The 21,347-nt window shown below is 27.1% G+C and overlaps 2 protein-coding genes across 2 annotated transcripts; one reads left to right on the top strand and one right to left on the bottom strand.

The window, feature by feature from the left end:
- Positions 1-6,579: 6,579 nt before the first annotated feature.
- HO173_001555 (uncharacterized protein) lies at positions 6,580-7,528 on the top strand (the record flags this gene model as incomplete). Its single annotated transcript, XM_037303494.1, has 2 exons — positions 6,580-6,680; positions 6,742-7,528. The coding sequence occupies 2 exons, from the start codon at positions 6,580-6,582 to the stop codon at positions 7,526-7,528; spliced, it is 888 nt and encodes a 295-aa protein (XP_037169216.1).
- An 800-nt stretch (positions 7,529-8,328) lies between these two features.
- Positions 8,329-10,370, bottom strand: HO173_001554 (uncharacterized protein; the record flags this gene model as incomplete). Its single annotated transcript, XM_037303493.1, has 3 exons — positions 8,329-9,603; positions 9,713-9,927; positions 10,079-10,370. The coding sequence occupies 3 exons, from the start codon at positions 10,368-10,370 to the stop codon at positions 8,329-8,331; spliced, it is 1,782 nt and encodes a 593-aa protein (XP_037169215.1).
- Between the last annotated feature and the right edge of the window lie 10,977 nt (positions 10,371-21,347).

The raw sequence follows: 21,347 nt of genomic DNA, 5'->3' as shown, positions 1-21,347 counted from the left end.
TACTTTTTAAATAATAACGTTATTACTTTATAGACACTATAATAGCGAGTAACTCTTAATTATAAGTCTTATAGTTTTACTCTATAGAAATTATTTTTCTAGATTAGAATATCACTAATCGCTAATAGCTATTCTTATCCGATTATAAAAGTATAACTTCTATATCGAAGTTAAAAGCGTCGGTCTTAAGATGTAACTTCAAATTTAAATCGTAGTAGTATAGAAATAACGCGGTTACGAAAGTATTTCGAAGTTATTAAAACGCCTACTCAGCGTTATCTATTTACTCTAACGGCCTAGATTTCTTACTATTCTTATTTTCTTTAAGTAAGTTAATAAGTAACGCTATTATACTAAAATAGCTATAGATAAATCATTAATAGAAATTAATAAAGTCTAAAAAGATTTATATATCTCGATAACTTTTTAATTTTAACTACTTCTTAATAATAGCGATACATTTCTAATCTATCGCGATATCTTTAATAAATATAATAAACTCTAGAAACTTAACCCGCTCGATATAGAATTAATACTTTTTTAGATTAACGTATAATTAGAATTAATATAAACGCTTAAGTACTTACTTAATATATCGCTAATACTCCGCTAAATTAGCACTATAAATTAGAATATCATTTAAATATATTATATATATTATATTTACTAGACTTATAAAAATTCTATTAATATACGCTTAAAAAGTTATTAATATATTAGCGAGCTTAAAAGATATAACTAAATATTCGAAGTAACCGTAGCGACTACGAAACGCTGTTTTTTATTTATCATTTTCTTTAATCTAGATTTAATAATAGATATTCTTAAGGTCTAGCTTCGTAAAGACTTTAACGCCGTATAAGCGATTTAGAGTCTTAATAATTAGAGATAGCGAGTATCGATTTTTAATAGTTATCGCGTTTAGACCTCGATAATTAACGTAAAGATAAAGCCTCTTATTCTTTTTAGAAATAAAAAGAATTAATACTTTAGCTAAGAAAGTCGAATAACGAATTTAGTTTTTTTAAAGAAAATTCTTTAAATAGCGTTATAGCTTCGCTAACTTCGTTTAAGATAAATTATATAAGAGATTATATAATAGCTTCTTATCGCTTTTAATCTTAATAATATAATCCCCCTATTTAAGCGTAGATAAGATTCCTATTTTTTTATTAAAAAAAACGTTATTAAACTCTAGCAACTTCTAAGAAAGCTCTAGATTACGTCTATTTTTCGATTCGCTACGCGCTATTATAGTATATATAATTACGAATATATTTAGCTTCTATTCGATAATTCGAGTAAATTTAATTAATTCTTTAATCTATAATTTATTAGCGTTAACTTTAAATTACTATTACTTCGTCGCTAGATTTAATAATACTTATAATTAACTTAGCTTAAATATACTTAATATAATATTAAAGTCTTTTTAATTAATAGCATAGAAGAGTATATTATACTTTCTACTTTAATCTTAGCTATCTATTAATTAATAATTTAGCTAATACGCGTTATAATAATATATACTTTAGTCGCTTAGCGCTTTTAATTATAATAAAATAGCGTTATAAGATTTTAAGTCTTATTAAATTACGAACTTTTATAAAATTAAATTAATATACGCTTTAGTGTTAAGTAGAGTAACGAGTTACCTCTATTTACTTTAAAGCTTTATTTACTCCTTCGTAAAAATAGAAGAAATTACCTCTATTAATTATTATTCTTATCTCGCTTTTAAGACGATTATAAGGCCGAATCTTTTTTTATTAATACTACGCCGATATAAATTATAAACGATTTATCGAGGTCTAGATACTTAGATATCTAATAACCCTATTTTCTATAATAAAAATAATTATTCTTTTTATAGTTAGAGTTAAAGAATTCGACTTTACGCTTTACGTTATCGTCTTAAATACGCGCTATATAAGCGCCGCCGTTTAAAGTCGATTTAAGCTTCAAAATTCGATTCTTTAAAGGCTTATTCTTAGCGAATTCCCTCGAAAACTTTAAATAAAAACCGCCGCCGAAGCGTATATATTCTAAAATCTTTTTCTATATAATAGTTTAAGTAAGAATTTCTTTTTATTATTTCGATATATTATTAATATTTAGAATCTTATTCTTAAGCTTTAATTTAAGCTTAATTAAGAAGAAATTAGTTTAATATTTCTTAGAAAATAGGGTTATATAGGCCTCTAGCTTCTTTAGATAAGCTTTAAAAATAGATATCTTCTAATCGAAGCGTTATTTAATCTTCTTTTACTTTTCGTAGATAAGAAGATAGCGATTTACTAGATCTATCACTAAATTAAACAAAAATTACTTAAAGAATTTAAAAGTTATATCCCCTAAATTATAGATTTAATAATATCTATATTATTAAATATTAAAATTATCTTCTAAGAATTATATATAATAAATAATTTTTAATTAATTAATAGTAAAATATTTAGAACTTATAAAGAACTTAATTTCGACTTCGCGGAATTAGCGTAGATACTCTTTTTTATTAATACTCTTATAAAAACGTATTCTTTTAAGACGAAGTATTTTCGTTTTAATTAATATATTCGCTAGAGATATAATAATAATCGATATAGATAGGCCCTTACTAACTATAGACGATAAGCTAATATTATAAAGTTTACGATTATAAGCCTTTAACGTAGCTAATTTATATTCTTATTTTAAATAACGATTTTCGATCTTAACGACTATAAAACGTTATTTTATAGTAAGATCTTCTACTAATAAGAAATTCTCGAACTCATTATCGACGCTATAGCGGCTCTCGATATTACCTTCGTTTTCTATTACACGACTTAGAGATAAACTTGATATTATAACGATAATAAGTCTTTTTCTTTAAAAGATAGAGAGATTAGAATTATAAGAGCGTAGTCTACTAACGATTAGTTAGCGAATATAGATTATAAAAGATATAGTATCGTTATAGAGTTTAATAGTATATTTAATAATAGAACTAATCTCTAAGAAATACTAAAACTCCGAGGTATATAAAGTAGATCTATATTCGCTAAGCCCCTAAGCAAATAAGGCATATTATTAAAACTAGACCCTAAAAGGGACTCTAACGTAGAATATGCGATGTCGGCGCCTTGGCGTAAGTAGCGCTAAGGTTCATAACGCATTAGGTCTAACATTAATAAAGAAGAAAAGTAAGAGATTAATAAGATATTAGATAAAAGAGTTTATAAGAATAAGACTAAATATCTTATTAATTAAAAAAACTTTTTATTTTATAAAGCTTTATAAAAATTAATAAAGTATCTTAAAAATATTAAAGGCGTAATTAAGAACTTCGAGTAAATAAAGAAATTATATAAATTAATATTTAAGATAAAGCTAAAGATATAATCGTTAAGAGGAATTAAGAAGTAAAAAAGATTATAAAAGTAATAATAATAGAGAAGCTTTAAAGAATAAATAAGTTATAATTAAAAGACTTAATAAAAATAGCTAAAATATTTATAAATCGATTCTAAGGCGTTAAGACGCTATATATAATAAGAAAAATAGCTATTAAAATTATATATATAATTATTATTATTTAATATTAATTTATTTATTATCTTATATTAGAAAGTAATTATTTATTTAGAAGATTTATTAGATAATAAGAAGAATCTAGTAGAGAGAGTAGTAAGAGAAATAATTAAAGAAGAGATAAGAATAGCGATATTATATCGAAGTTTCTTAACGCGATTAATCGCTATATATATTAACTATATACTCTAATATATATTAATAAGATTTATATTAATTTAATAATAAAGAGTAATATAAATATTCTTATTAATATAAATTATAGCGAGAATATTTATTTAATAAATAGAGATTAAGTTTATAATATATATATAATCCTCGCGAAAGTATCGCTTATATTTACGCTAGCGTAAATTAATAGAAAGTATAATATATATTATATAAGAGTTATATATAAGAGTATATATATAATAATAATAAAAGAAAATTAATATATATAAAAGAATAAGATAGAACTAAGCTTGAAAATCTTAAATTTATATATATAGTTAATTATAAATTCGAATTCGCTACGCTTTTTAATTAGATCGACTAACTTATCGCGGGTAAATAAATTAGCGTCCGTAACTATTAAAATCTCGCCCTCTTACGCCTCCCTTATTAAAAAAATAGATATATATTATTAATATATAGAATAACTTTTTTGTTTTCTACTAAAATTTTGAATTTTTTTTTTAAATTTTAAAGCGCTGTTTGCGCTTTCCGAATTTTTAAGAATTTTGAAATTTAGTCTTATAATTATTAAAGCGCAAGGAATTCAAATATCGCTTATTAAAGTTCGCTTACCTACTTACTCGATAGCCCTAATTAAAAAAATAACTATAAATTTAATTTATAGGCCTTTACTCGTATATATTAATATAATCTCTTAATTATCTAATATTTCTTCTATTTATAAATAGCGTTTAAAGTAATAACGAAGAAAGTAATAATAGAGAAAGTAGCGATAAAAGAGGTTAATAGTCTTCTTAATTAAGTATATCTTTAAAATAAATATAAATATTTATTAATAATAGCGCGAGGCGTAGGAATTATAACGGCTATAAGTATTTAATAATTTATAAGACTATAAGAGTAAAGATTTAATATTATTATTAATATATTAATATACTTCTTATACTATTTATAAAGTATTATAAAGTATTCTTCGAGATACTTATTATATATAAAGTTAATCTAAATAATTATAATCTTATTTAATTATTATTTTAATTAATATATATATTATACTATTATAATAATATATAGCTTATTATTACGATATTATAATAAGAATAAATAAAGATAAAATAGTAGATATAAAGAAGAATTAAGTATTTACTTATAATAGCGTTAACGTTAATATTATTACTAAAAAGAATAAAAATTAAATTAAAAATAAATCTTTTATATTTATTAACGCGATTTTTAACGATTATTATAATAGAATTATTATAATTATAAAGTAATAATATAATAATAGTATATAATAATAGCGATAATAATATATCGTAATAGAGTAATACTATACTTATATTTTATTAATTAAAATAATAATATATATAATAATACTATCGCGATTTAATATATAAATATAATAATATATTTAAAAAGATCTTAGAATATATAATATAAATACGCTATTATAGTATATATTAGTTTAAACTACATTTAAGCTAATAATAAATAATATAAATAATATTAATAAGTTTATATATATTTAATTATAAGACGTAATAATAATAAGATTTAGAAATTAAATCTTCTAAGAGAAGATATAATTATAAGAGTAAAAGTACTCGAAGCGAATTAATAGACTCGCTTATATTATTTATTAGACTATAAGCTATATAGCTAGAGCGAGTATTTAATATATTTAATAAAGTCTTAAATATCTACGAGTTTTCTTTTCTCTTCTTCTTTTTTTAGTTATTAGTTTATCTAGTAATTAATCTATCTATTCTATTAACTATATATTTAAATTTTATAATTATATAGCTACTACGTAGTTCTATTAAAAGAGATCTTACTATCTTATAATTATATCTTTTCGATTATTAAAAAGAAGTTTAAAAGTCTATTTAAAAGTTTAGAATTTATTAATAGAGATTTAATAAATTCTAAGTATATATAAGTAAATTTAGATTATAAGTTAAAATAAACTATATACTTATAATATAAACTCTCTTATAATTATAAGAAATTAAATATTAATTTTTTTTTTAAAAATTATTAAGATATTTAATAGATTTAAAGTTATAATTATATATCGAGAGATTAATTACTAGTTAGATAATTTATAATATCTTAAATAAATAAATATTTTACTATATTATAGGGTCTAAATAGAATATCGAATACTACTTAGATATATATGTTGCCAGAATCAAAATAGGCTATATCTATATCCAGGGCAGGGACACCTACTATGCCAGGCCTACAGATGGCGACAATGGTACCGTAGTATTGGCTATTATGATAGAATGGTAGTAGGCCATTTGAATGAGTGGTACAGAGGTGCACGAAAGTCCTGTATCTGCCAAGACTCTTACGCTTAAACTTCGGATAATGCTCTATCAAAGGGCTACCTGGATAATACGTTTAAAGTTCTTCGGAATCGCATCTAACCTAGCCAGGTTTCGGGGCTTAATATCTCTATTAAGTTAAAAGAAGTATCTAAAATTTTATCCATACGCTATAAGAAGATATTTCTAGGCTTCCCCTCTATAGGGCCGCTTCCGAAAGTAGGGTTAGGGACTAGTGCGGGTGCAGGACTTTCGGTGCAGACCTCTGTAGTGGTAGCTATCTATGTCGGATTTATCGGATTTAAGAGCGTGCAAATGGGGGTAACGTGTAAATAGGGGTGGAAACGATTATGGTATCTCAACTGCAATGATGTGGATCGCCATTCGCCTGGGCAAGACACCTACCGCGCTGCAACATTCGGACCACCTTTGACACGAGCTAACAATAAGGAAAGGGATACGTGCGCATACCTGCACTCACTTGCAAACAAAGTCAACAACAATGACCAAGCGAAAGACTGAGGAAGAAAAGACGGCCGTTAAAGCCAAGCGAACAAGAAGAGTTCCCTTCACCGCACCAAAAGATGTAGCCACAAAGGCACTGTATGCGAAAACCTCCATGCATCTATCCTAGCATACGCTGATGCTGACTTGCATATCACAGTATTGCGCAAAATGCATCATGCTCGCCGCTGCTACGAATGCCCCTCGAGATTCGCAACAAGATCTGGAAAATTGTGCTAGGAGATCGGCTCATACATCTCGAATATCCTGGTGTCAGGCGCGTTCGCAAGGTGGAAGAGAAAATGCGGAGCTGCATACACGTCGTCTGTAAACACGATTGCCCGGAGCATGAAATGACCGACAAAGAGATCGACTGGCGAATGCCGCATCAAAGCTGCAACCTCGACCTTTCGCATAAACGGGGATACCGTGACACCCAAGTCCGTAATAACATCCTTGTCCGCGAACAACCGGATCCTCCCGAGTCAGTACATCTGACAGTCCTGCGAGTCTGTCGACAGATATACAATGAAGCGAATGATGTGCTATGGTCGACGAATACTTTCTCCTTCAGTGAAGCCGACCCCACCTTCGTTGATTTCATGGAATCGAGGACGACCCATCAAAAACAGACGTTGAGAAAACTTCGACTGCAGATGGACTGGGTTTATGAGGACGAAAAAGGCTGGAATCGCATCTTAGGCGTGAAGCGTCTCAGATCCTTGACTGGGATTAGGAGTCTACGTCTGCAGATCAACCATTCGATGGAGGCCGCGCTATATCATGAGGCGAAAGTTCGGGGGGGTCGAGCTCGCCTTTTTTCAACCTCATCAACACGAGTTCGTGCTCAAATTGGCCACATTGCCGCTGACCGACGTCGAAGTCTTCGTCAGCGACTTTCCCATCGTCATCAGCGACTATCCTTTCTCGGACAGCGACGTCGATGAGCCGCGTGGCTTATGGACAGCCGGAGATAGAACGGAGTATGCAGATGAAATCCGGAAGATACTGCTCGATCCAAAGTCAGCGGAAAAACATGCTCAGTTCCAGGAAATCTTGCAGAAATGCCGTCAAGTAGTCAGAGACGTAAGGAAGGAACAGAAGGCTTCCCGAGATGCGGAGTTCGCCGAAAGTGGCGCTGAAGCTCAAGAGTACCTACGTATCCATGCCCCGAATTATTGGATGACTCGAGACCGTGAAGACTGAGAGTGCTTGGATCTACTTACATTGATTTTCTCTTTTCTTCGAACAATGGGGTCTTGTATCTTTACAAAAGTAGTGACTGTTAGAACAGGAGGTAGAATACTTAGTTGCATTAATTTAGATGTGCTATGAGAGGAAAATACGATCTATCTAGTCGGGGTCACTAGTTGGGGTCACGCGACTCCTAGATTCTAATAGTGACGACAAGGTAAGACAAGATAAGAGGCGGTGATAAGCTGACTTGTTTCGTGATCTAGCGCGAGTTTCTGTCTAAAAATTAGTATGCTTATGAGGATCGAATTTATTGTTTTGTACTGACGGTATCTATCACCCTTTGATTGGCTTCGCAAAAATCTATTTTACTGGCTAGCATCTATGATAGATGTTTTAGAAAAGCAGTTTGATCTAGCTACTTTCGTTGCGGGAAATAGATTGGTTGATACTGCGCTTATCAGGGTCGAGACGAATAAAAGTTCAAGTCCCAGCGCAAATACATTGTCATCGGTCTTTAGCAAAACCCTTGCGTCTGACACGAGGTCTTTTACTATCTTGACTTGTGGACCTCGAGCTCATAGTCGTAGAGAGCATCAAGCTCCGACTTGTAAAGACTGACCGTTCCCCTTCGCTGTATGGTACCCTTTCCGGCCCGAAGCATCGGCCTGTCAGCAGAGGTGAAAAGCACTAGGTCTCTCGATACTCTCCCATGAGCGAAGTATAGCTTGTTAGCACGCTCGATGGTAGGCCAGATCTCTTCAAGCAACCTTTCTCTATCCTCTGACGATATGAGAGCACTCTTTGCTTCAATCAGAAGCGAGGACCGTCGGCGACCCTGTCCGACCAACAACACAGAGCACACATCAGGGTGCGTGCCAACGGTTTCCTCCACCATCATCGGATTGAGCTTCTCCCCGGTTGAGAACACAATCAAGTCATCAGACCTTCCTCGGTAGCGCCACAGGCCGACCTTCGCTGGATGCTTAGAATAGAGGTCTTTCGTGTTGTGTTCTTGAAGCTTTGGAAAGGTAAAGAAGACAGACTGGGAGGCTTCAAATTTCGGGTTTCGTACTATAAACAATTCGTACAAGTCGTCCCAGAGATGGCGGAATTCTCCACCCATACAAGGACTGAAGCCGAAATATTGCCAATCGCTGCTGTCGGCGACTTCTGTCGGAAGCAGCATAGTCTCGGTGGAACCCATGAGGCAAACCACAGATGTTGCTTGGGCCAGTTGATCTCCAGCTTTCTTCGAGAGAGGCCCACCGCCATACATGACGCAGTCTAACGTGTTGAGCTTGTCATGATATGTTGGTGTCCTCAACAAATCTTCGATGATCGACGGGGGGATGCATGTTACCTTGACATCCCCAGGCACGTGCAAGTCATTCGCCATCTCCGCATTCAAGGTTGCAAGTGGACCCAGGACTGGAATGACATCGAAATAGGTTGTCATTCCTAGCATCATGAACAATCCAGCAGCGTGAAATGGTGGAAGTCCTATAAATACGCGCTTATCCCTGAGCACCTCCACCATCGTCGAAGCATGGCCTAGTGAGGGCATAGTTTGATATGTATCACTCGCGGCGAACGTACCGTGGGAGGTAACCACGAGTTTAGGCAGCCCAGTCGAGCCAGACGTATGGAGTGCAACGAAAGGATCATACTGGGCTTGACGGAAGGATTTGGCATATGGGTAGTGGGGCACAATTGTCGGGTCCAAGCAGTGGTCCAAGCTGAGCATGGTAATCCGATGCATGTTCCGATGCGTGAATGTGTCTTCAAAGTGCGGAGGAATGACTGAAGCGGTGATGAACTTCGTGCACTGAGCACTTTCCAGAAGATGTAGGTCAGCTTCAAGGCCATTCCGAGGGGAAGGAAAATAAGCCTGGTCTCCTTGTTAGATAGGATTTGAGCCGAGCTGGGTCCATCACCTTGAAGCCGGCTTTTTGTGCGGCGATTGTTAAGATCGTATAGCGAAGGTCGAATGGGCCAATGTACCCCAGAGTCTCCATATTCTCATCTTTCTTGGTATTCTTGCCGATCCACCATGCGACACGATTGATAGCATTGGCAAGCTGGCCGTAAGTCACTGTTTTGAATCCATCCTTGACCGAGTTTGGGATAGCAAGAGAAAGAACGACCTCGACTCATGAGCAACATGATCGATCAGATGAAGTATAAGTCGAGAGCCGTATTTGTGCTCCAAAGGGATGTCTGAAGGCATTATTATTTTGTGATAGTGAGGACTCTGAGATATGAGAGCGCAGTACAATGTTGGAGGCGCGAAGGTGGTATACAGCACAGCGTATAATTTCGAGGAGTCGGACTGAGCACATGCCAACTCATATCAAGGCTGAGACTTCGCGTCAGCTCGTCAGGAGCATGCCATAACGGTGATCGTCGATTGGCTCTAGCCGTACGAAGGCCAGGTGATAGGATGACATAAAGTGCAAACTTTTTCGGGGTAAGTTGCAAGCGGTTCCAATTTTGATAAAGTGGGAGCTCAATGCGAGACTGGGCCACGCAGCTGAGATGCCTTGTAAGTAATTCAATTGGAAGGCGTATCGAGGGCCAAAATCCCAGCATCATTTCAGCACGTCTTGCACATCTCTAGCTCGTATTTCAACCTACACAATACAATGAAACATCAATTTCTTGAGTGTGTGTCGGTTAAAATGCCAAATAGCGGTTGAATTATGACCAGAAAAAATCTTGCAGGGCAAGAGAGTGTGACACCAGATGCCTAAGTTTTACGGACAGACGGTCACTTGTTCCAGCCATTCACTCTCGGGTCTATCTTCGTGCCCACTTTAGACTACACTCAACCCCACAGCCTTATTATCACGCACGTTTACCCACTATTAGCTTTCAGCCGACTTGCGACAAAGTTCCGATTGGCTAAAACGAAGGGCTGAAAAGCACGACACTTCTTCCAAGCCTAGGATTATGCAGTCAGCTCTACGCATTCCGATCTACAGTGCTTCAAATCCGACGGCACCTAGAATGGCAGGTAGCATCATAAAATTTTAGACTCGATGCCATGTTCGTATCATGCATCCAACTCTTGAAGAAGCCGCCAACATAATCTCTCAATTTCATACTCGACACATTCTGCCATGGGTTTTGCATAAATTTTCACACATTTTTCCATGGGTTTTTACAGCCTTGCATGCCATAAACAGCTGTTTTTGAAAGGCTATCGTTCTAAATCAAGTTTCTAGCGTCAGAGTTTCTTCGATCACCATTTAGCGTATTCAAAAACGTCTGGAATGCTTGGCACTGGAGATCTTTCACACCCCACACCCAAATTCGAACTGTAGCATAGAAATCTCTCCGTAAAAAAATCATTTAATAACACTGCTATCGTTAGTATAGGTCTCAGATAAGAAAAAAAGTTAAGTTATACTAAAGTCTTAATATATTCCTTAGTCTCTTAATCGCTATATCTATTTCTCTTAATACTTCTACTTAAACGAAGACTAAGTATCTTCTTTATTTCTATTAGAAAAAAAAAAAAAAAAAAAAAAAATATTTTTTTTAAAAAAAAAAAAAAAATAATTATATAAAAAAATAATAAAAAATAATTTTTTTAAAAAAAAAAAAAAAAAAAAAAAATATAAAAATATAAAATTTAATAAAATAAAAAAATAAAAAAAATAAAAAAAATTATATAATTTTTTTTTTTTTTAAATTAAAAATTTTATAAAAAAATTATAATTTTTATTTTTTTTTTTTTATTTAAAATTAAATAAAATTTAGGTTAAAAAGATTTTTTAATTTTTCTATTCTATTATAAAACTTATATTTATATTTATTCTATATAAATAGTATTCTCTTTATTAATATATATAATAGAATAAGATAGGGCTAAGCTATAAAATCTTAAACTTATATATATATTTAATTATTAATTTAGAGTTATTACGCTCTTTAGTTAGATCGACTAAGTTAACTCGCTAGTTCTTTTATATCTTCTTATTAAAAATTTATATATAGAAGTCTTATACTTTAAAATACTTAGCTTACGATAGATATAGTTACTTTATAATTTCGTAAATTATAAAGCTTAGTATACGCTTTCTAACGTTATAAAAATAATAAAGTTTAGCTTACTATTAATAGATTAAATAGATATTTAAATATAATAGTTATATTAAACGCGTTCGAAATCGAATAATAATTCTTTTATCTATTTATATAATTATTATTCTTTTATTATTCTATTAATTCTATTAATTCTATTAATATAAATATAATTATTCTCGATACCTCTCGCGAAAACGTTATTAAACGCTTTAGATATATATACTTCTTTTACTCGTCTTTTAAAGCCTCTACTAACGCTCTTAATTAGACTATATCTCGACGAATTCGCTATTATTAGTAACCGAGGCTATAAGCGAGCTTAATAGTTATCTATTATTACTTATAAACGCGTTAAAAGATTAAAAAGAGTCTAAATAGATTTACGAGTATCGTCTTTCTCTATATACTCTTAAGTTAATAATATTTAACTAGTCGCTTAATTAATACTATCTATTTTATTAGCTTAATAATTTACTTAGTTAGATCGTTAACTAGTTACTTAATTATTTACTTAATTAGTTATTTAACTAGTTACTTAATTTAATACTCTATAAGAGAAGAAGTAAGAGAAGAAATTATAATAGATAAATATAAAGAATATTACGAAGAAATTAAGCGATAATAAGATTATTATTATTAAGAATACGGCTTAGCTCTTTAAGATTTCACGTTATATTAGTTATTTACTTAGTTAATTATTTAATTAATTATTTAATCTAATACTCTATAAAAGAAGAAGTAAGAGAAGGAATTATAATAAATAAATATAAAGAATACTACGGAGAAACTAAGCGATAATAAGATTCTTAGTATTAAGAATACGGCTTAACTCTTTAAGATTCTATATTATATACTCTCTACGATTTTATATTAAATTATTACTTAGTAAGTAAAGAATACTACTATAACTTAGTCTATTATTCTTATTATATTAAGAAGTAAGAGAAGAAACTATAATAGATAAATGCGAAGAATACTATAAAGAATATTATAGAGAATATTACGAAGAAACTAAGCGGTAATAAGACTCTTAATACTAAGAATACGACTTAGCTCTTTAAGATTCTACGTTATATACTCTCTATAATTCTATATTAAATTATTACTTAATAAGCGAAGAATACTACTATAACTTAATCTATTATTCTTATTATATTAATATAATATATTATTATAATAACGTTATAAGAGAAGTCTTTACTACGATAATTATAGCTAATTAGATCTCTATAGAAGAAATATCGAATAATATATATTTAAACGAATTAAAATCGTCTAATATCTTACTTTAATAGCTATTTTATTATTCGAAAAATTTTACTACGATAGAAGATATTATAGAATTTATATTACTAATTAACACGTTATCTTTATTTCTTTTCGATATTTCGATACTTCTTATTATAAGAATATAGCCTTTCTCTATTTTTTATAAATAATTATTACGAATTAATTTTTTATACTTAATATATCTTTCTAATTAGATTTTAGCGCGTCTCTCTTTATATATATATATATATATATTATATAGATTAAATTAATTTTATAATAGTAAAAGTAAGTTAAAAACGTATAGTAAGTAATTAGAGTTCGATTTAACTTAGAGCTAGGGCTAAAATTCGATTTAACTTAAAAGAATTTAACTTTATAAATTTAATTTATAGATCTTTACTTATTAGTATATATAAAAGAATAAGATAGAGCTAAACTAGAAAATCTTAAATTTGTATATATAGTTAATTATAAATTCGTTAGATCTACGCTTTTTAATTAAACACCGCGGGTAAATAAATTAGCGTCTATAATTATTAAAAAAATAGATATATATTATTAACACATAGAATAACTTTTTTGTTTTCTATTAAAATTTTGAGATTTCTTTTTTAAATTTTAAAGCGCTATTTGTGCTTTTCGAATTTTTAAGAATTTTGAAATTTAATCTTATAATTATTAAAGCGTAAGGAATTCAAATATCGCTTATCAAAGTTCGCTCATCAAAGATCGCGGACAGCCGGAGTGGGACAGCCCTGATTAAAAAACAGGTATACATTATTTAATTTTAGAATAACTTTTTCGTTTTCTATTAAAATTTTAAGATTTTTTTTTTAAAAAAGATAGAACGAAATGTGGGCTTTTAGATAAAAAAAGAATTACTAAATTAAGTCTTATGAATATTTAAAGGTAACGAATTTAAATATCGTCTATTAAAAGTTCGCTTATTAAATTTACTCGACAGCCCTAATTAAAAAAAATGATTATGAATTTAATTCATAGGCCTTTACTCGTATTATAATAAAAAGTTAATATATATATTATTAAGTCTTTAATATAATATTATTTATCTTTCTTTTAAAATAATAGCGATTTATTTATTAATTATATTAAATATATAATTAAAAAGAAAGTATATTATTAAGAAGTTAATACTTATAGCTAAAGAAGCTTACGATTTAAAGAATTATTTAAAAAAAGATTATTTATATAAAGACTAATGAAATTAGATTAAAAAAAAACTAAAAAAAAATCTTTAATATATTAAAAGAAATAGATTCTAGATTAAATCTTTTTTATATTTTTACTAGCTTAATATTAGCTATAAATCTCTTAATTCTAAATTTAAATAATATTTAAAATTAAAGAATATTTAAAATTAAATAATTATAAGTAAATTATAAATATATTATTATTTAAAAGAATTTAAAAACTTTAATTAGATAATCTTAAATATTAAAGAAGCTAGATTATTTATATAATATAAAAGAAAATATTTTATTTTTAGAAGATATATTATCGAAGTATAATTTATAAATATTATCGAAAAAGAGTTAATTATAATCTTTATCTTTATTATTAATTTATAAGATTTTATAAAAAATATTATTAAAACTTCTAATATTTAATATAATAAATTAAATTTTTTAATAAAAAGCTTTTAAACTATTAGCTATAATATTAAAATACTTTAATATTAAAATAAAGAATTTAATTAGAATATCGTTTAAATAAAAATAAAAATATTAATAATTATTACTTAACTAAATAATATTAATAGTTAATTATTTTATAAATAGAAAATTAATAAGAGATATTAAGATTTATATAATAGATATTATATTAATATTATAAAACTTATAAAAAAAAAAAATTTAAAAAAAATTTAAAATATAAAAAGTAATAATTTTATATATTAGCTAATTTTAAAAATTTCGATAAAAAGATATAGAGATTATATCTTATTAGTCGAGTATTTCTCTTAATAATATCTATTAAAACTTATATTATATTTTTATAATAAATCGCGTAAAGAATATAAAATTAAATAAATGAAATTTAGATTTTTTAAATTTTTATAATATTAATAATTAAAAGTAAAATAGCTAATATTAATATCTTAAAGCGAAATTTAGATAAAGTATTATAATCTTCTTTATTAAATTTAAGAAAATTGATTATATATAAAATTATTATAAAATTATTATAAAACGAGTAAAGGCTTATAAATTAAATTTATAATTATTTTTTTAATTAGGGCTATCGAGTAAGTAGATAAGTAATCTTTAATAAGCGAACTTTAATAAGCGATATTTAAATTATAAGACTAAATTTTAAAATTCTTAAAAATTCGAAACGCGTAAATAGCGCTTTAAATTTTTAAAAAAATCTCAAAATTTTAATAGAAAACAAAAAAGTTATTCTATATGTTAATAATATACGCCTATTTTTTTAATAAGAAAAGCGCGAGAAGGCGAGATTTTAATAATTACGAACGCTAATTTATTTACCCGCGATAAGTTAGCCGATCTAGCTAAAAGATATAATAACCTCGAATTAATAATTAACTATATATATAAATTTAAGATTTTTAAGCTTAGCTCTATCTTATTCTATTATATATACTAATTATTATATATAAAATTATTTAAATAAAAATAAATAAAATAATTTTAAATCTATATTAGATTATCTAAGAAATAATTAATAAATTAAATAATATATTCGAAATATATAATAGAATTATTAAATTAAATATTAAAATTTTTAATTTTAATCTTAATATAAGAGTAATAGATAAAAAGAAATTATTTAAGAATTCTATATATAATTCTCTATAGCTATTACTTTCTTAAAATTCACTAAAATTCATAAGATATTTAATCTAAAATATTTAATCTCTATATATCTAGAATTTTAAATTTTAAAATAATCTTTTAATATTTTTTAATATTTAACTATTTTTCTATAAGTATCAGATATAAATCTTCGGGTTATTAATAATATATTAAGTCTAAGAAGTAAAAAAGAGATTGATAAAATTAATAATAATTATAAAAACTCTATTCTCTCGAATAATTAGCGTAATTCTTTCTTTATTAAAAGAAATAATAATATTATTATCGAAAATTCTTATATTTAAGAATATAAATATTTTAAATTATTAATAAATAAAATTTAAAAAGAAAATAGATATTTATATATAATTAAAAATTAAAAATTATTTTAGCGATAATAATACTTTATATAAAAATATAGATTTATTAATAAAAGAATAAATTAATATAATTTTAAAAGCTATCGATATAGAGAAGAACGTCTTTATCGAATTATTATAAAAATTAAAAAATTAAATATTCTCTAATTAAGTTCTCGTTAGAGATTTAAAATTTTTAAAAATAATTATAATTATAGCGATAGATTATATTATTACTTAAATAGTTATTAAGTATAATTTAAGCTTATAATCTATTAAAATATAAAGATAAAATATTTAATTTTATTAACTATAGAGTTACTATAAGTAAAAGAGCGATCTAATATAAATACGCTAAGACGTATTATATAATTATATTACGTAATCGTTAAGAGTTACGTAACTCGAATTTTAATAAATTATAAACTTTAAGAAAGTATATTATCTTCTTCTCTTATATTTTTTTATTAAAATAGAATATATAATTCTTAAAAATTATACTATATAAACGTTTAAGAAAAAAAATAGATTTTATTATTAAAATTAATTAGATAATAGCTTAAGTTTTATAGTATAATAAGATATAGATTTATATTTAATAAGATAAGCGAAAAGATATAAGAAGATTTTAAGCTTATTAATATTAAATTAATATATAAGAATATCGCTAATATACTTATATAATTTAAGTTTCTCTATAAGAATATAAATTATTTCAATTTAAACTCTTAATAAGTTAATTATATAATTTTAAAATAGAGATAAAATTAATAATAATTAGAAAGATAATTAGAATTCTCTATAGCTATAAAAATATATATTATTATATAATAAAAAAATTTCTTAATAAACTATATTAATAGTTTTAAATAATAAGATATTTTTATATATATAACGAGTAAAGGCCTATAAATTAAATTCATATCCGTTTTTTTTAATTAGGGCTATCGAGTAAATTTAATAAGCGGTCTTTAATAAGCGATCTTTAATATAATCTTTAATAAGCGATATTTAAATACCTTATCTTTTAATAATTATAAAATCAAATTTCGAAATTTTTAAAGTATTTAAAAGCGTAATCTACGCTTTATAATTTAAAAAAATAATCTTAAAATTTTAATAGAAAATAGTAAAGTTTTTAAAGGATTAAAAGTAGGTTAAGAGATTTTAATAATTACGAACGCTAATTTATTTATCCGCGATAACTTAGTCGATTTAATTAAAGAGCGTAGTAACTCTAAATTTATAATTGGCTATATATATAAATTTAAGATTTTCTAGCTTAGTTCTATCTTATTCTTTTATATATACTAATTATTAATAAATATTATAAAATAAAATAGAGTTAAGTTAAAAAATCTTAAATTTATATATATAGTTAATTATAAATTCGAATTCGCTACGCTTTTTAATTAGATATCGCGAATAAATAAATTAACGTTTATAATTAAATTTTCTCTCTCTATTAAACTATCTCTTAAAATAAGTTTATCTTTCTTAATTAGACTTTCTTAATTATATCTCTTAGTTATAGAGCTTAATTTACGCTATTTAACGAGCTTAAAATCTTAGAATTTAGTCTTATAGTTATTTAAAGATAAGAAATTCAAATATCGCTTATTAAAGATCGCTATTAAAGATCGCTCTTCGAGTCGAGTCTAATTTCAAAATTATAGTTTATAAATTTTATTTATAAATATTTAAACTTATATATTTATTAAAAACGAGTTTAGATCTATAAATTAAATTTATAACCTATGTTTTTAATTAGAGCTATCGAGTAAATTTAATAAGCGAACTTTAATAAGAAGTCTTTAAATTCTTTATCTTTAAATAATTATAAGATTAAATTTTTAAATTCTTAAATAATTAAAATATATAAATTACGCTATATAATTAAAAAGAAATCGAAAGTTTTTAATAGAAAATAAAAAAGTTATTTTAAAATTAAATAATATTTACTTATTTTTTAATTAGAGCTATCGAGCGAACTTTAATAAGCGATATTTAGATTTCTTACTTATTAATAATTATAAGACTAAATTTTAGAATTCTTAAAAAATTGAAAAGCGTAAATAACGCTCTATAATTTAAAAAAAAAATCTTAAAATTTTAATAGAAAATAAAAAAGTTATTTCTATTATAAATAACGTATATCTTATTTTTAATAAGAGATCTCGAGAGAACTAGCGAGCTAACTTAGTCGATCTAATTAAAGAGCGTAATTACTCTAAATTTATAATTAACTATATATATAAATTTAAGATTTTTTAGATTAATTCTATCTTATTCTTTTATATATACTAATAATATATAATACTAATCGAAAAGATATAAAAAATTTTAAACTTAGAATTTTTTAACTTTTACTTCTTTTCTTTAAAAAATTATATCTTTATAATCTATTTATAGAATCTTATAATTCTTAAAGCTCTATAATAAGATTAATCTATTTTATATAAGATAATTTTAAAATACGATAATTCATATATAATATATCGAGTAAAATTAGAAATATTCTATATCTTTTAGAATAATATCTCGAAAATTATCTATATCTTATATTAAATATTATATCTTTTCGACTACTATAATAATATAAACTATATTAGAGATTTTTAAAGTAACTTTTTTCCCGTAAAATCGTTAAACTATCGGAGTTTTAGTAATTCGCTATTAGATTTTAATAGCGAATTACTAAAACTTCGAAACTTCGACGATTTTACCTTCGAGAATAACCGCCGAAAAAGTATAGTTATTATAGAATTTTGAAATATTCGAATATTCGAATATTTATAAATACTTTATATAACTATTTTAAATAAATTTCGAGTATATTATTTAGATCTTTCTATTCTTTCTATCTATCTTCTATACGTTTATATTCTTTTAACACGCTATAATAAGAAAGAGAAAGCTTATCGTTACTCTTATCGTTACTCTTATCGTTATCTCTATTATTACTCTTATCGTTATTCTCTCTAATATCTAAAAAATTTATAATTCGAAAATTAAATAATTATAATAAGATATAGATCTTATTATTAATTAATTCTATATATAAGATAAGAAGAGTAAATTATATAATTATAAGAATTAGAGTAAAGATAATTATATCAATATTTATAGAGACTAGAAAATATTTAAAGATATAGAATTAATAACTATTAGAGCTAGGGCTAATAAACGAATTTCTAAAAAATTTATAGAAATTAAACTTATTTAATAATAAGGTATTTAGAGTAATCGAATATTTTATAGTAAGAACTAAGAAATCTAAAAATTCTATACTTTAAATATTCCTACGGAGTTACTCTAAAAATCTCTAATTTAATTAATAGTCTTAACGAGATAATAGAATATACTTCGTTATTCGAAGAAAAATCTTATTTTAAATTTATTTTATTTCGTTAAAATCTCGTCTCGAAGCGAGATAAGATCTTATATCTTGAATCTCGCTTTATCTCGCTTCGTTATATAGCGTATAGAGAAACGATTTAAAATTAAAGTATAAGAGTATAAGAAAGATAAGATATATTAATACTCGTTTTAATTAATTTTTTTTACTTATTCTTTACTAAGAATGTTATTATTAAATTAATAGAAAAAATAGAAAATATCTTACGTAGTAAAGATAAAAGCGTAATAAAAAAGATAGATTAGTTAGCGCGATAATATTACGTAGATATTATATTAATTATTTATAGAAATAAAAGCTATTATACTTATCGATCGACTAATTATAAATAATAGTCTTTTAATATAATAGAGATTATATATATAAATTTAATATATCGACCTTTAAGTTAACTCGAGCTTAGAAAGTCTTATACTCGTTATCTATTAATATACTATTTAAAGACTTTAATTATACTATTTATAAGATTTTATATAACTTAAAAATAAAGAAATCGTTAAACGAGAGATCTAGTTTAGTCGAGACTTCGAAATATATATAAGTATTAAGAAATTTTATATTATATAAAATATCTTTAATAGTATAGATAATAATAACGATAGCGACGTTAAGAAAGCTAAGATAAAAATATCGATCGATAGTTGCTATAAGACACTGAAGGTTCTATAGCATCTTGATGTGTATATGCTATGATCGAAAGGGGAAAGAATAAGGATAGCAGAAGCGAAAAGATGGTAAAATAAGTAGGCATGTGTTTGACCCGGAAAAAAAGGCTCCTGTTTTGACCGTCAGTTACATAAAATTTCCAATATATAAATAGTAAGTGGATGAAGCCAGTATTGGCACAGACATGGAGCGTAGTAAAAGGCAGAACGGTAGAAAGTAGCATCGCGCATGCATTTGTAAGATGGACGTTTCTAGAATGTGATTGGTTACCATAATTTTGCGAGCAATTGGATCCACAAATAGCTGAGGGTCTATGACTCATATGTACTCTCAACTCGCAGGGCGCAGTCATGGATCTCCGGGTTTCCATGTCTAAGCTAAAGCAAGTCGCTGTGAGCCGTGTCCGCCCCTGGCATTTTGTGGCTCCCGCTCAGAGCAACCCGCGCGTTTAAGAGTTGAACATGACTTTATTGCATCTTCAACATTCAGTGTCGTCGTCCAATGATCGAAGTGTAATCAGGATTTTGTCAAGATGTGGTTTCGAAAAGATGAAGCGGAGCTTGTTGGCTATGTACCTTACACTCGTACCCCGCTTTGCGTAATATGTAGGTAGAACGCTAGTATAATCCGAGGCTGGCAATCCCGGGAGCGATGCGTCCGGCTGGGCCTTTATCGCCCGTAAAACCCTCTGCGTAGGGTGCCCGGTAGAGTATGAATCAATCAATCAATCAGTCTTCTCAGTCATATCTAGAGACACACCCACCACGATCATAGCGTGGATTTACGCTGAGTATTCGGCTAGCATGATGGCGAGGTGCATTTGGCTGCCGCCAAGCCAGAGGCTAGTGCGCGTTGTCTTCAAGGTGCATCTTAAGCTTTTGCTTGACTGAATGTATCCGATAACCGCCGACATGGAACAAAATCCTTA

Source organism: Letharia columbiana (assembly GCF_014066305.1).
Source record: "Letharia columbiana isolate WasteWater2 chromosome Unknown Sc0000003_s0, whole genome shotgun sequence".
Classification (NCBI taxonomy): Eukaryota; Fungi; Ascomycota; class Lecanoromycetes; order Lecanorales; family Parmeliaceae; genus Letharia; species Letharia columbiana.
This window is presented reverse-complemented; position numbering and strand designations above follow the sequence as displayed.